The 13,488-nt window shown below is 39.8% G+C and overlaps 2 protein-coding genes across 2 annotated transcripts; both read right to left on the reverse strand.

The window, feature by feature from the left end:
* Nucleotides 1-339: 339 nt before the first annotated feature.
* LOC104119510 (putative F-box protein At5g55150) lies at nt 340-1,816 on the reverse strand. Its single transcript, XM_009631028.4, has one exon. It carries the CDS (start codon nt 1,681-1,683, stop codon nt 496-498), a length of 1,188 nt encoding a protein of 395 aa, XP_009629323.1. The 5' UTR covers nt 1,684-1,816; the 3' UTR covers nt 340-495.
* Nucleotides 1,817-8,303: 6,487 nt separating this feature from the next.
* Nucleotides 8,304-8,855, reverse strand: LOC138907992 (uncharacterized). Its single transcript, XM_070198619.1, has one exon. It carries the CDS (start codon nt 8,853-8,855, stop codon nt 8,304-8,306), a length of 552 nt encoding a protein of 183 aa, XP_070054720.1.
* Nucleotides 8,856-13,488: the final 4,633 nt, after the last annotated feature.

The raw sequence follows: 13,488 nt of genomic DNA on the forward strand, positions 1-13,488 counted from the left end.
TGCTTCTACTGTTCTAAGAAGAGATACTAACAACTATACACTACCAGCAAAATCACTCTCTTCAAGGATGTCCATATATATTTTATTTCTGTGTGCAGTTCATTTTACATTGTATTGAAGAAGAGTTATAGAAGCATCTTATACCCAAAAATAGAAGATGGTCACATCACCTACTTCTGTATTTTCAGTTAGTATATCAATGGCAAAGGCGACTGCATTTCAATACTATTAGATCTTGAACAGTTCCAGTAAGACGTTTGAGAATAAGGTCACTACTGATCGGGCGCTTTCCAACACAACATACTTGGAAGAAAGAAAGTATAACAACTAACGGGAGTATAAAGATACTTCAATCAATTCAGTCAGATTGTAATTGTTAAAAAGAAACAATCAGACTTTTATTGCAAAACAATAACATATAGCATAACAAAAAAATAACTTAATAAGTCAATCAGCCAAAAAATAAAAAGCAACGACAAATAGAGTAAATAAAGATCAAGAGAGAGTTGGTGTGACCCAAATTGGAGGACAAAAACGACTAAGGGAAACACCCTCATAATGAGGCTGGATACTGCCATCTGCTAAGTTGAAGACCCCCATGTCGAGGCCGCCTCCTTCTTCATAGAAGATGTATGATTCTAAAAAATCGTCAGTAAAATAAATATGATTGGGCTTAATTCCTGGAAATTGAGAAGCTTGGACAGAAAGAGAAGCACTAGCACCCAGAAAAAAAGCTGTCCCCCCCAACTCCCTGGTTTGGGTCCCTTGGCCAGCAGCTAAATCAACCCGGTAAACTATAAATTCTAGTGTCCCATAGGTTAGGTATTCCTCATTCTCAACTTGTTGGATGAAGGTCAGTGGTATCCTATCAAAATCATCTTTGGGGAGTCTTAGTTGACAACCATTTCGCACAACTACAAATAATGATCCTAGTGATTCTAGGATGTATGTCTGACCTCTAATTTGTCCAAGATAGAATGGTAGCTGCGCTACAACATGACTTTTAGTCGGTTCAGGGCCAGTAACATCACAAACTACGATGCGGCCTGTAAAATCGAGTGCATAAAAGTGGCCATTAAAATACACAATATCAGAATATGGAAAGTGAGTCCCTTCTTCCCACTTAATCTTGGTCCATCTCAAATCTCCTGATCTCCAAAATCTAAGGAACTTCACCTCAATAACCATGAGAACGTAGTGAGATGTATGAGAAGGACTAGCTGACAAAACTGCCTTGCGTATAGAGGTCCTCATCCAGTGGTGGTCATGATAATCTTTTTGATGCGGCAATTCGATCTCAACACCAGAGAAAGGATGTAGCAGACTAATTTCACCGTCATCTTCTCCGACTGTGATAAGCCATCCCATAGACTCTATACATCGTTTTCCAGTGGCTTTCGGAATCCTCTTCTTCAAAATCATGCTGTTATAGAGGCTGAAGAATTTTCGACAGCAACTTTTATCATCCTCCTGATCTTCTTCGGCTAACATCAGCCATGGAACTCTAGGTAGATCACTATTAAAATTGCATTTTGTAGCCACAACAACAACGTGCCAGGATTTGCAAACAGTGCCAAAACTTAGATAGTCTTCAATCAAATTTAGACGTCTAGCTATCAAGACAAGCAGATCATGTTGAAGTTCGGACCAATCAACCAGAAGATCTTGTTGAATTTGCGCCATTAGCGTATCAAAGTTAAGGATGCACACGCCTACCTGCCCTGTACATTCAGAATCCAATTTGCCACTGCTTTCCGAAATAGTTACTTACTCCTACACGTACGTTTGTGGTGAATTTATTGGTTATTTAATTATCTACATCCATATCTCTCTATCTATCTATAATTTAGATGTTCAAAAATATCCTTTAAAAACTAAATTAATCTTCAACTATGTTGGATAATATTGTAATATTCAAAGTCCTTCCTCAAATTTAGGAGTTTGTTAGGTAACTCAATAATATTCAAAGTTCTTCCCCAAATTTAGGAGTTTGGTAATTTTAAATATATCCTTAAGGTAAACTTGGTAATTTTAAATATATCCTTAAGGAGAACTAGAGTTTTTGTTAGGATCGGGTTACCGGAAAGTGCGAAATTTAGCCAAACAACGTTATAATGACAATAACAAAGACAATGCAAGTTGATAATAATGGCAATTAAAGAAGATAAAGAAGACACAAATTTAACGTGGTTCGGTCAAGGTGACCTACGTCCACAAGCGGAGGGGCAATTTTACTATACCAACAAGAGTACAAAAAAGAGTACAAAATTAGAGTAAATACCCTAATTAGTTCCAAATACCCCAAGAGAATAACCTCACAAGATCACTCCAAAGAAAGGGTTTACACAAGTGTTTCCCAACACTCACTCTCTTACAAAATACTCTATAATGAAATAAAGGAGGAGAAAGAAAGACAAGAGTGAAAAACTCTTGAATTGATGTGTTTACAAATGAGGAGAAGTTCATCTATTTATAGCAAGAAATCCTTAGCCTAATAGTGTATATTATGTCATGGCAAATGTCATGATTCACAAATTTTGTTATAGTGGATATTATGTCATGGCAAATGTTAAAAAAATTTAGCCCCCACTTGAGAAGAAGCCAAATTAACGGTCATATTACGGTTCTTAATTGACACTAACCAAAATAAAAAAAAATCAATATTAGCCGCTTTTTCTGTTCTCGCATATCCCATATCGTCAATTTCTTCTCTACCACTTTCAATCCTTTTTGTAAGCGTAAAACACTATCTTACCCAAGAATTTTGCTTTATTTTTAGTAATTTTTTTTATGTATTGATACCCAACGATAACTTTGAGTTCTTGATTTTTTTGGATGAATTGTTAGCGCTGCATCTTGAGTTTGTTTTCTCTTTGTTAGTACTGATGAGCATCGTTTGACAAGATTTTATGAATTAAAAACGTTTCTTAGGTCGTGATCTACGATTTAGCTCTGGACAAAGCTTTAGCTTTACAATAACCAAAACTTAAGAGGAAAACCAATTTTGTCGAAGTATATTTGGTTGATAACAAGTTACCTTGATTTCTTTTTTCAAGCATAAGATATATCCACGAGATATCTCTTTTTTCAAGCATAAGATAACAAGTTACCTTGATTTCTTTTATAATTTGCTTTGCTTTTTTGGGCTATTTGATCTTTCACTGGAAGATATGCCTTTAGAGTTTTGTTTCAACAAGTTCGCAAGCTTTTTCGTCTGATTTTTTTTTTAAATGAGTTTTTTTATGTTTTCTCTTAGCAACAGACCAATTGTGCTCTGACAAAGAAGTTATAATCCCGTGTTAGAAATTTTTTTACTTTTTAGAAATGTCTAATATTAGGACTTTGAAGCCACTTAATAATAGATTTTCTTTAAATTCATTATTGAATATAAAATTATATTATCATACTAATTCTACTTGGATTAAACACACAGGTAACAAAAGTAAAACTTATGTAATTAATTTGTCTTTACTATTGTGACGTTAAATTCAACTAATAATGAAATTTTTTAAATTCATAATTGAATATGAAATCCAATGTCACCGTAATATGGCAATTACACTGGATAAATAAAGCGAGACTCAAATCCTAATTGGACAATTACACCGGATAAAAAAGTGAGACTCAAATTTTTAACACGACGGCAAACGTAAAATGCAAAGAAATTAGAAATCGCTTGATTCAGAAAAGAAATATGAAGGAAAGGTGAAAGAATAAACAAACAGAAATACACTTCCTTCTCTGTCCGTTTCGCATTGTAACAAAACTCTTGTTAATTTTAATTTTTGAAAGCAATATGACCAACTCATGAATGACTGAATGAACATCTTTTTTCAAATGACTTTTATTGTCTATTTTAGGAAAACATTACGTAATAAAACTCAAGAGAATTTTTTGTAAGGATTTACTGAAAAATAAAGATAGATAAAATATGGCATGAAATAACAGGTAGAGTCAAATTTTTGGAGTCCACGTTTTGTACTTTTGTAAATCTAGAGTCCTAGAATTTATCTACTTTAGTTTTAGATAGTTTGGGTGAAGGGCGAACACAGAAACGTGATGTGTTATTTGTATTTCATTCCAATCCAGTTAGGTCTCTAATCTCCCATCTACGGAAGGCACTAAAACGTAGTCCCACTCAGACGTTAATTCCCAAGACAATTCATATTTATATGAAGTTTAAATTCAGATGTAACTTTTGGACTTTTAAAAGAATTAATCTAAATAGTTGTCTACCCTTCTGTTTAAATTAAAAATACAATAATTAATCATAATATATATAACTGTTTGTAATCAATGTATAATTAATATATACTAGCTAAAAAGGTAAACAATGAATTCGATTAGTTATGTATAAAACTTTTTATATATTTATATTTCTATATCAAAACTCAAACAAATGTATTCCTAATATGAATGAAATTAGTGTCCAAGGAAAGAAGAACCTAGGTCTTTTGATCCTTTAAATCGAGAAAAATAAAACAACAAACTTAAATAATTTATCATTTTAATATAAGTTTTATAATCATTGACAGGAACATACGTGCACCGTACATACATAGAAATATAAAAAAGTTACAATTCCCAAGAAAACCCAAATTGCCATATAAACCATGCTTTTAAAAAAAATTTATTTTCATAAGCAATTATTTTATAGCTGCAAGTAGGGGTGTACATGGGTCGGGTTGGTTCGAATTTTCTAATTACCAAACCAAACCAATTGTATTGGGTTATTAAATCTAAATACCAAACCAAACCAATAAAAGTCGAGTTTTTTAATCTCGGATTTTTCGGGTTTTCGGGTTTTTTCAGTTTTTTTCATAAAGTCTTCATAGCACAAAACATAAAATTTGTGCTCCAAATATTTTTTTAATCCTAGTAAGACAGAACTATATAAGGCGTTTTTCAATAAAATAACATAAATATGACAAGTCATGACATTGTACTAAAATATTCAATAATAAAGATAATAAAATCGCAAAAAATAAATATTATTAATAAAACATAATGAAAACAAACATAATTTAAAATTATGACTAATAAGTACTATTATTTACATGACTAACCACTGAAAGAAAAATAAGTTATACATTTTATATAAACCATGAAAAAAGTAAAAAATAGATATCTAACACTATTTTCATTCATAGTACAATTGAATTGAATGTCTTTTATTAGCATTAGTATTGATTTGATTTTGGTTTAGGATTTATTTGAGTTACTAACATTTATGGACTATAAAACTTATTGGATCATCTAAAAATTATAAGCCCAAGCTTGAAATAATACGTTAAAAGATAAAACTATGAAAAAGCTTAAGAAATATTTATAAACTACACTACCATAAATATTTTTATGTATTAAATATATTTAAAGCTTCTATACATATAATGTCGGGTTGGTTTGGTTTCAGTTTGACTTTTTTTAGTTAAAACCGAACCAAACCAAATATGGTCGGGGTTTTTTTTTTCCAACACCAAACCAAATCAAACCAAACCATAGTCGAATTTTTTTTCTCGATTTGACTCGGATTATCGGGTTGGTGCAGTTTGTCATTTTCATTTGTGCCCAAGTTTGTCGTTTTCATTTGTGCCCAAGTTTCGACATGCCAGTTTTTGTCCTTAAAATGTACAATCTAAGGTCATTTTATCTCTTAGGTTTAGAAGGTGAACTTGCGTATCTAAATATCTGTAGCCACTATCATTACGTCGGTGTGTAAGTATTTACCCTTATTTGCACAGTGTTGTACGTAACTCTTGAAGGGGGGGTGTTAAAGTCGAAGAAGATGAAAGAAGATGAAAGGGGGGTATTTGAGAAGATGAAAGGTCTGATTAAGATCTGATTTATCATATCCGAACACACACACATATGAGGCCATCAGTTATGGGCATGTTTATTGGGCCATCAATGCAGAATGCATTGGGCCTGCTTGACTGCTTGCCCCAGCCAACTTATGGGCCTGCATTTTTCAGCTCTATTATTCACACAGTGCACAACACATGGTAGCTCTGTATTTAATTATTTGCCTCATTCATGTATTTATTTTATGTATAATTTTATACTAGCTAATAGGACATTGCCACTTGGCAACATAGTATGCAACCCTAGATACATTCATATTTGTATAAAATCCTAGTAATATACAACAGTAATACACAGATTTACATAATACAAAAAGGAAGAAATTTCTTCAAATCATTTTTATTCTTTTATGGTATCAGAGCAGGTTTGATTCTGCTCTCATTTCTCCTTTCTCACTCATAAATTAACTTTCCTTCTTCTCCTAAGCTTGTCTGTTATGAGTTTTTCACCACAATCGGTTGATACGTTAGCTTCTGGTACTACAACCACCAATGTTCATGCACTTGCAGTCACCATTGCTGCAGGAGTGATTGACTCTACTCATACTTACTTCCTTCATCCTTCTGACTATCCAGGGATGAACTTTGTGTCCTCAACCTTTGATGGAAAAGGATATGGGGGTTGGAGAAGGGCAGTCATCATTGCTTTGCCTGCAAAGAACAAGCTGGGATTTATTGATGGTACTCTTGTTATTACTAAGGCTGATTCTACAATCCAGCAAGCCTGGTGTGATGACTCGCCATGTCATCATGCCACATAAGCGCCATTTGGCATATATTAATGCCATGTGGAAGCTTACATAGGAGGAATGCTTGCATTTGTGAGAAGATTCGAGAGAAGTATGGACATTTCCTTTGGAAGATCCTAGATGTTTATGGATTTGCTAGGAAAGTCCTTGGAATCTTCTAGGCTTGTAGAAAATTCTAGAGAAAGCCCTTATCTTGTAAATATTAAGGACTTGTGTAACAATTAATATTTGCACACTAGCCCCTAGGAGACTAGTATATAAAGGAGGCCATTCATTTGTAATTCATCAAGCAAACAATTCAAGTTCTCTCTAATACAAAGCTTCCATTAACAATTCTCTTGTGGTCTTTCTACCATTCTTTTAGCGATCTTGAGTGTAGTAAGGCTGACTTGGCATAATAAGATCGTGAGCAAATTGTCAAGTGCTGCACGCGTACTTAGTTAATTACTAAGGACGTGACAACGTGGTATCAGAGCAAAGGTTGCGACTAAGGGAATGGCGAACGACGGAGAAATTAATGCTACCAACACTCAAGCCAACGTCATCCAGGATGCTGCTGGCAAGAGCGGTCGTAACAAAAAGAGAAATGGCACCAACAAGGGCCAGGAGGTGCCACCCGAGGTTGTGTCAAACGAAGGGCTTACATCCTAAGAACCATCTGCCACTGAGGCAAGCGAGGATGAAGTAGAGGTCCTGCCTGAGGACGTCTCACTCGGTAAAGAGTGGGTGATGAAGATGAACGCGGGGATGGACGCTGTGGAGATCTTTGGCCAACGCTTGGGGAAGGTGGAAGGCACCTTTAGTGTTCTTGAGGGGCACACTCTTGAAGAGATTGAGAGCATCCGAAATGACTTGGAGGGATGTACACAGACTGAGATGGAACTAAGGCAAACTATCACTGCCTTAGAGTGCAGACTCATGGAGGCTTTGAGTACTATCGATGCTATGAAGGCAAAGATAGAGTCACTCGAGGAGCATGTTAGTGCTGGCGTGACCGAGGCAGCTAGCAATGTTGTGGTGACGAGGGAGGCCAAGATCGAGGCTCCCAAACCCCCGGTGTTCAAAGGTGTTCGTGATGCGCAAGAAGTGGAAAACTTCCTTTTGCACTTGGAGAACTACTTCAAGCACGGAAAAGTGAAGGACGACGAGGCCATGATCAACACTGCGGTGTTGTACCTCTCAGAGACTGCCATGCTATGGTGGAGAAGGAAGATGGCCGACGTGGATAAAGGTATATGTACTATTAGCACGTGGGATCAGTTCAAAGCCGAGTTCAAGCAAACAATTCAAGTTCTCTCTAATACAAAGCTTCCATTAACAAAGCTTCCATTCTCAAGATCGCTAAGAGAATGGTAGAAAGAACACAAGAGAATTGTTAAAGGAAGTTTTGTATTAAAGAGAATTTGAATTGTTTGCTTGATGAATTACAAATGAATGACCTCCTTTATATACTAGTCTCCTAGGGGCTAATGTGCAAATATTAATTGTTACACAAGTCCTTAATATTTACAAGATAAAGGCTTTCTCTAGAATTCTCTACAAGCCTAGAAGATTCCAAGGACTTTCCTAGCAAATCCATAAACATCTAGGATCTTCCAAAGAAAATGTCCATACTTCTCTAGAATCTTCTCACAAATGCAAGCATTCCTCCAATGTAAGCTTCCACATGGCATTAATATATGCCAAATGGCGCTTATGTGGCATGATGACATGGCGAGTCATCACACTCTCCCCCACCTAATGTTGCGACGACCACGGCGCAATGTTGCTGCATAAACTCTCGGATCTTATCTTTGAATTGCCATAAATCTTCAAAACGTTCCCATGTGGCCTCCTCCGGTGATTGCCCCTTCCAATGGATGAGGAACATTGCGGTGGCTTTTTGCCCTTGTTTTCGCCTGGCCTGGTAATCAATAATAGCCTCAATCTCCCGGTCGTGCGAGGCGGTGATAGTAATAGGCGCTCGACTTGATTGGCCCCTACTTGGATCATCATTGTCTTCATGATAGGGCTTAAGCATGCTGGCATGGAAGACATGGTAGATCTTAAGATATGATGGCATGTCAAGCTTGTATGAAATCTTGCCTACCTTGGCGACTATCTTAAATGGCCCCTCATACTTGTGAATCAGATTCTGATGCATGCCCCGTAGTGCCTTAAACTGTCTTGGATTAAACTTCACCATGACCATGTCCCCAACTCTATAGTCCGCGGGACGCCGCTTACGATCTGCAAACTTCTTCATCTTCTTAGCTGCTTATCCAAGTAGGACTTAGCAGTGTCAAGCTGCTCCTCCCATCCTTTGGCCATATGATAAGCCCCCAAACTCTTTCCCTCGAACGCGGCTGGTAATGAATGTGGAGTTTGTGGCTGTTGGCCTGTGGCTAGCTCAAATGGTGTCCGTCCTGTGGACTCACTCCGCTGCAAGTTATAAGAGAATTGGGCGATATCTAGGAGCCTTAACCATTCTTTCTGACGCGCGCTTACATAATGCCTCAAGTAGCATTCTAGTAAGGCATTGACCCGTTCCGTTTGTCCATCTGTCTGTGGGTGAAAACTAGTGGAAAAGTGCAGTTCCGTGCCAAGTATGTCGAATAATTCTCTCCAAAAGTTCCCAGTAAAACGGGGGTCTCGATCACTGATAATATGCCTTGGTAAGCCCCAATACTTCACCACATTCTTAAAGAATATCTTGGCGGCTTCCTTGGCAGTGCAACCTGGTGTGGCGGGCATGAAGGTGGCATATTTGGAAAATCTATCCACGACCACCATAATAGTACCATAACCGTCAGACTTCGGTAGGCAAGTGATAAAGTCCATAGTCACGTTCTCCCATAGACGCTCTGCAACTGGTAGTGGCTCCAAAAGTCCTCTGGGTTTTTGTTTCTCAACCTATCCTGTTGACAGACAAGACAAGTCTGCACATAACACTCTATGTCATCTCGCATGCGTGGCCAATAGTAGACTGACTCAACCAAGGCCCTAGTGCAACGTTGGCCTGGATGACCAGCACACATTGTGTCATGACTCTCTCTTATAATCTGCCGTCTAATGTCTCCAAACTTAGGCACGTAGACTCGCTGACCTGTGTTAAGTAGTAGGCCGTCTTCGACCCAAAAACGTCTTGTATTGCCCTGGTTGGCTAACTCGATAAGTTGTTTGGATGCTGGATCGTGTTGCATGCCTTCTTTTATAGCCTCACGAATGTCCCATCTTGTTGAAGTGATTGCAGCAAGCTCGGCTTTCCGGTTTAAGGCATCGGCTACAACATTACCTTTGCCCGGCTTATACTCCAGCACATAATCAAATTCGGCCAAGAAATCCTGCCATCGAGCCTGTTTTGGGGTGAGCTTCTTCTGCGTCTGAAAGTAGCTAGTAGCTACATTGTCGGTCTTGACCACGAACCTTGACCCAAGCAAATAATGTCGCCATGTACGAAGACAATGCACAATAGCAGTCATCTCCTTCTCTTGCACTGTGTAACGCCGCTCCGTCTCATTTAACTTGCGACTCTCAAATGCTATGGGATGCTTATCCTGCATCAAGACACCCCCAATGGCAAAATCTGAGGCATCTGTATGCACCTCAAATGTCTTGGCAAAGTCAGGTAATGCCAAGACTAGCTCCTCTGTTACAGCTGCCTTGAGGTCTTCAAACACCTTTTGACAATGCTCTGTCCAAACCCATGGCTTGTTCTTCTTTAGCAACTCAGTCAATGGTGCGACCTTTGCTGAGTAGCCACAGATGAACCGACGATAGTAATTAACAAGGCCAAGGAAGGATCTCAACTCAGTTACCTTTATAGGTGCCTCCCACCCCTGGATAGCACGTACCTTAGCCTCGTCCATGCGTAGCTCGCCATTGCTAATAACATGGCCTAAGAAGTGCACCTTTGATTGTGCAAACTCACATTTATCCCTCTTGATGTATAACCCGTTCTCCTGCAAGACTTGGAAAACCTTCCTTAAGTGCTCCATGTGCTCTTCCAAGGTGTTGCTATAGATGACTATGTAGTCTAGGTAGACTACCATGAACTGATCAAGATAGGGAGGGAAAATCTTATTCATAAGGGTGCGAAATATGGCAGGTGCATTGGTTAAGCCGAAAGGCATCACCAACCACTCAAAGGCTCCATATCTCGTCACACATGTTATCTTTGGCTCATCCCCCTCTGCAATGTGAACTTGGTAGTAGCCCTTGCGAAGATCCACCTTGGTAAAATACTTGGCTTGCCCAAGTCTATCAAATAAGTCAGAAATGAGCGGGATCGGGTACTTATTCTTCACTGTGACCTTATTAAGTTCTCGGTAGTCTATGCACAAGCGTAGTGATCCATCCTTCTTCTTCTGGAACAATACTGGTGCGCCGAAAGGTGCCTTTGATGGGCGAATGTGACCAGCATCTAGCAACTCTTTCAATTGTTTCCTAAGCTCCTCTAGCTCGGGCGGTGCCATACGATATGGGGCAAATGCGGGTGGCTTAGCCCCTGGCTCCAACTCAATCTTGTGATCCACCTCTCGCCTAGGCGGCAAGTGCTTAGGCAACTCCTCGGGCATGACATCTTTGTTTTCCTCAAGAAACTTCTCTATGCAAGGTGGTAGTGTCTCTTGAAAACTCTTGTCTTCCTCCAGACTTGCGATGGTTTCCACGAATGTCGGCTCCCCCTTCTTGATCCCCTTTACAACCTGCATAGCTGAGAGTTGTGCTTGGCTCTGTCCGTGTGGCATAGACACTGTAGGTACCATGCAAGCTCCTTCTTGCTCCATAACCAAGAGATGTTGGAGGTAGGGATCGATCAAAGTATGACAATGTCTAAAGAACTCTTGTCCCAATATGATGTCAAAGATATCCATAGCGGTTACGGTAAAGTTTGTCATACCTTTCCAAGTTCCCAATTTGACACCAACTCCATTAGCTACCCCACGAGCATTTTGTACCTCGGCATTCACGGTCTTGACGCGGGAGTTGGTTGGAGCAAGCTTCAATTCTAGTCTTTTTGCGGCAGCCTCAGTCACGAAATTATGAGTTGCTCCAGTATCCACCATTGCACGAGCAGGCTTGTTGTTGATGGTGAGATCCACGTACTGGTTTCCATTCTTGGTAGGTTGGATAGATTGCTTTGTGACAGCACTGCATAATCCGATCATACCTAACTATGCAGTTCCCGAACTCTCTCCTTGCGGCTGCTCCTTCCGTTCACGGACCATGGCGCTAAGGCTCTTTAGGTCGGGACAATTCCTGAAGCTGTGATGCCCTCCGCATATGTAACATCCCTTCTTCTCGGCCTGCGCTTTCTTCTCGGCGTACCCCTGACGGCCACTCAGCTTTTTGGAATCTTGAGTCTTGTAGTATTGTTGTTGTATCTCCTTGCCTTTGCCACGGTCTCCCCCACCTTTGACATTGTTAAACTTTGATTATTTGACTTTCCCTTTGTCATGCTTGTCATGCCTGAAATCCATCAATGATTCGGCCTCCACTAGGGCTTGGTCTATATTTGAGACTTGCCGGCGTTGTAACTCCTGCTTAGCCCAATTTTGCAACCCGTCCATGAAGTGGAACAACAAGTCATCATTGGTCAGGTTGGGGATTTGAAGCATAAGGGTAGTGAATTCCTTGACATAGACACGTATGCTCCCTGTTTGCTTCAACTCCCTAAGTTTGCGCCTTACCTCGTACAAGACATTGTTTGGAAAGAACTGTCGCTTGAACTCAGCTTTGAACTGATCCCACGTGCTAATAGTACATATACCTTTATCCACGTCGGCCATCTTCCTTCTCCACCATAGCATGGCAGTCTCTGAGAGGTACAACACCATAGTGTTGATCATGGCCTCGTCGTCCTTCACTTTGTCGTGCTTGAAGTAGTTCTCTAAGTGCCAAAGGAAGTTTTCCACTTCTTGCGCATCACGAACACCTTTGAACACCGGGGGTTTTGGAGCCTCGATCTTGGCCTCCCTCATCACCACAACATTGCTAGCTACCTCGGTCACGCCAGCACTAACATGCTCCTCGAGTGACTCTATCTTTGCCTTCATAGCATCGATAGTACTCAAAGCCTCCATGAGTCTGCACTCTAAGGCAGTGATAGTTTGCCTTAGTTCCATCTCGATCTGTGTACGTCCCTCCAAGTCATTTCGGATGCTCTCAATCTCTTCAAGAGTGTGCCCCTCAAGAACACTAAGGGTGCCTTCCACCTTCCCCAAGCATTGGCCAAAGATCTCCACGGCGTCCATCCCCGCGTTCATCTTCATCACCCACTCTTTACCAAGCGAGACGTCCTCAGGCAGGACCTCTACTTCATCCTCGCTCGCCTCAGTGGCAGATGGTTCTTGGGATGTAAGCCCTTCGTTTGACACAACCTCGGGTGGCACCTCCTGGCCCTTGTTGGTGGCATTTCTCTTTTTGTTACAGCCGCTCTTGCCAGCAGCATCCTGATAATATGCCTTGGTAAGCCCCAATATTTCACTACATTCTTAAAGAATAGCTTGGCGGCTTCCTTGGCAGTGCAACCTGGTGTGGCGGGCATGAAGGAGGCCATTCATTTGTAATTCATCAAGCAAACAATTCAAGTTCTCTCTAATACAAAGCTTCCTTTAACAACTCTCTTGTGTTCTTTCTACCATTCTCTTAGTGATGTTGAGTGTAGTAAGGCTGACTTAGCATAGCAAGAATGTGAGCAAATTGTCAAGTGCCGCACGAGTACTTAGTTGGAAAGGTATGACAAACTTTACCGCAACCGCTATGGATATCTTTGACATCATATTGGGACAAGAGTTCTTTAGACATTGTCATACTTTGATCGATTCCTACCTCCAACATCTCTTGGTTATGGAGCGAGAAGGAGCTTGCATGGTACCTACAGTGCCTATGCCACACGG

This window comes from Nicotiana tomentosiformis, chromosome 3, assembly GCF_000390325.3.
Source record: "Nicotiana tomentosiformis chromosome 3, ASM39032v3, whole genome shotgun sequence".
Lineage (NCBI taxonomy): Eukaryota > Viridiplantae > Streptophyta > Magnoliopsida > Solanales > Solanaceae > Nicotiana > Nicotiana tomentosiformis.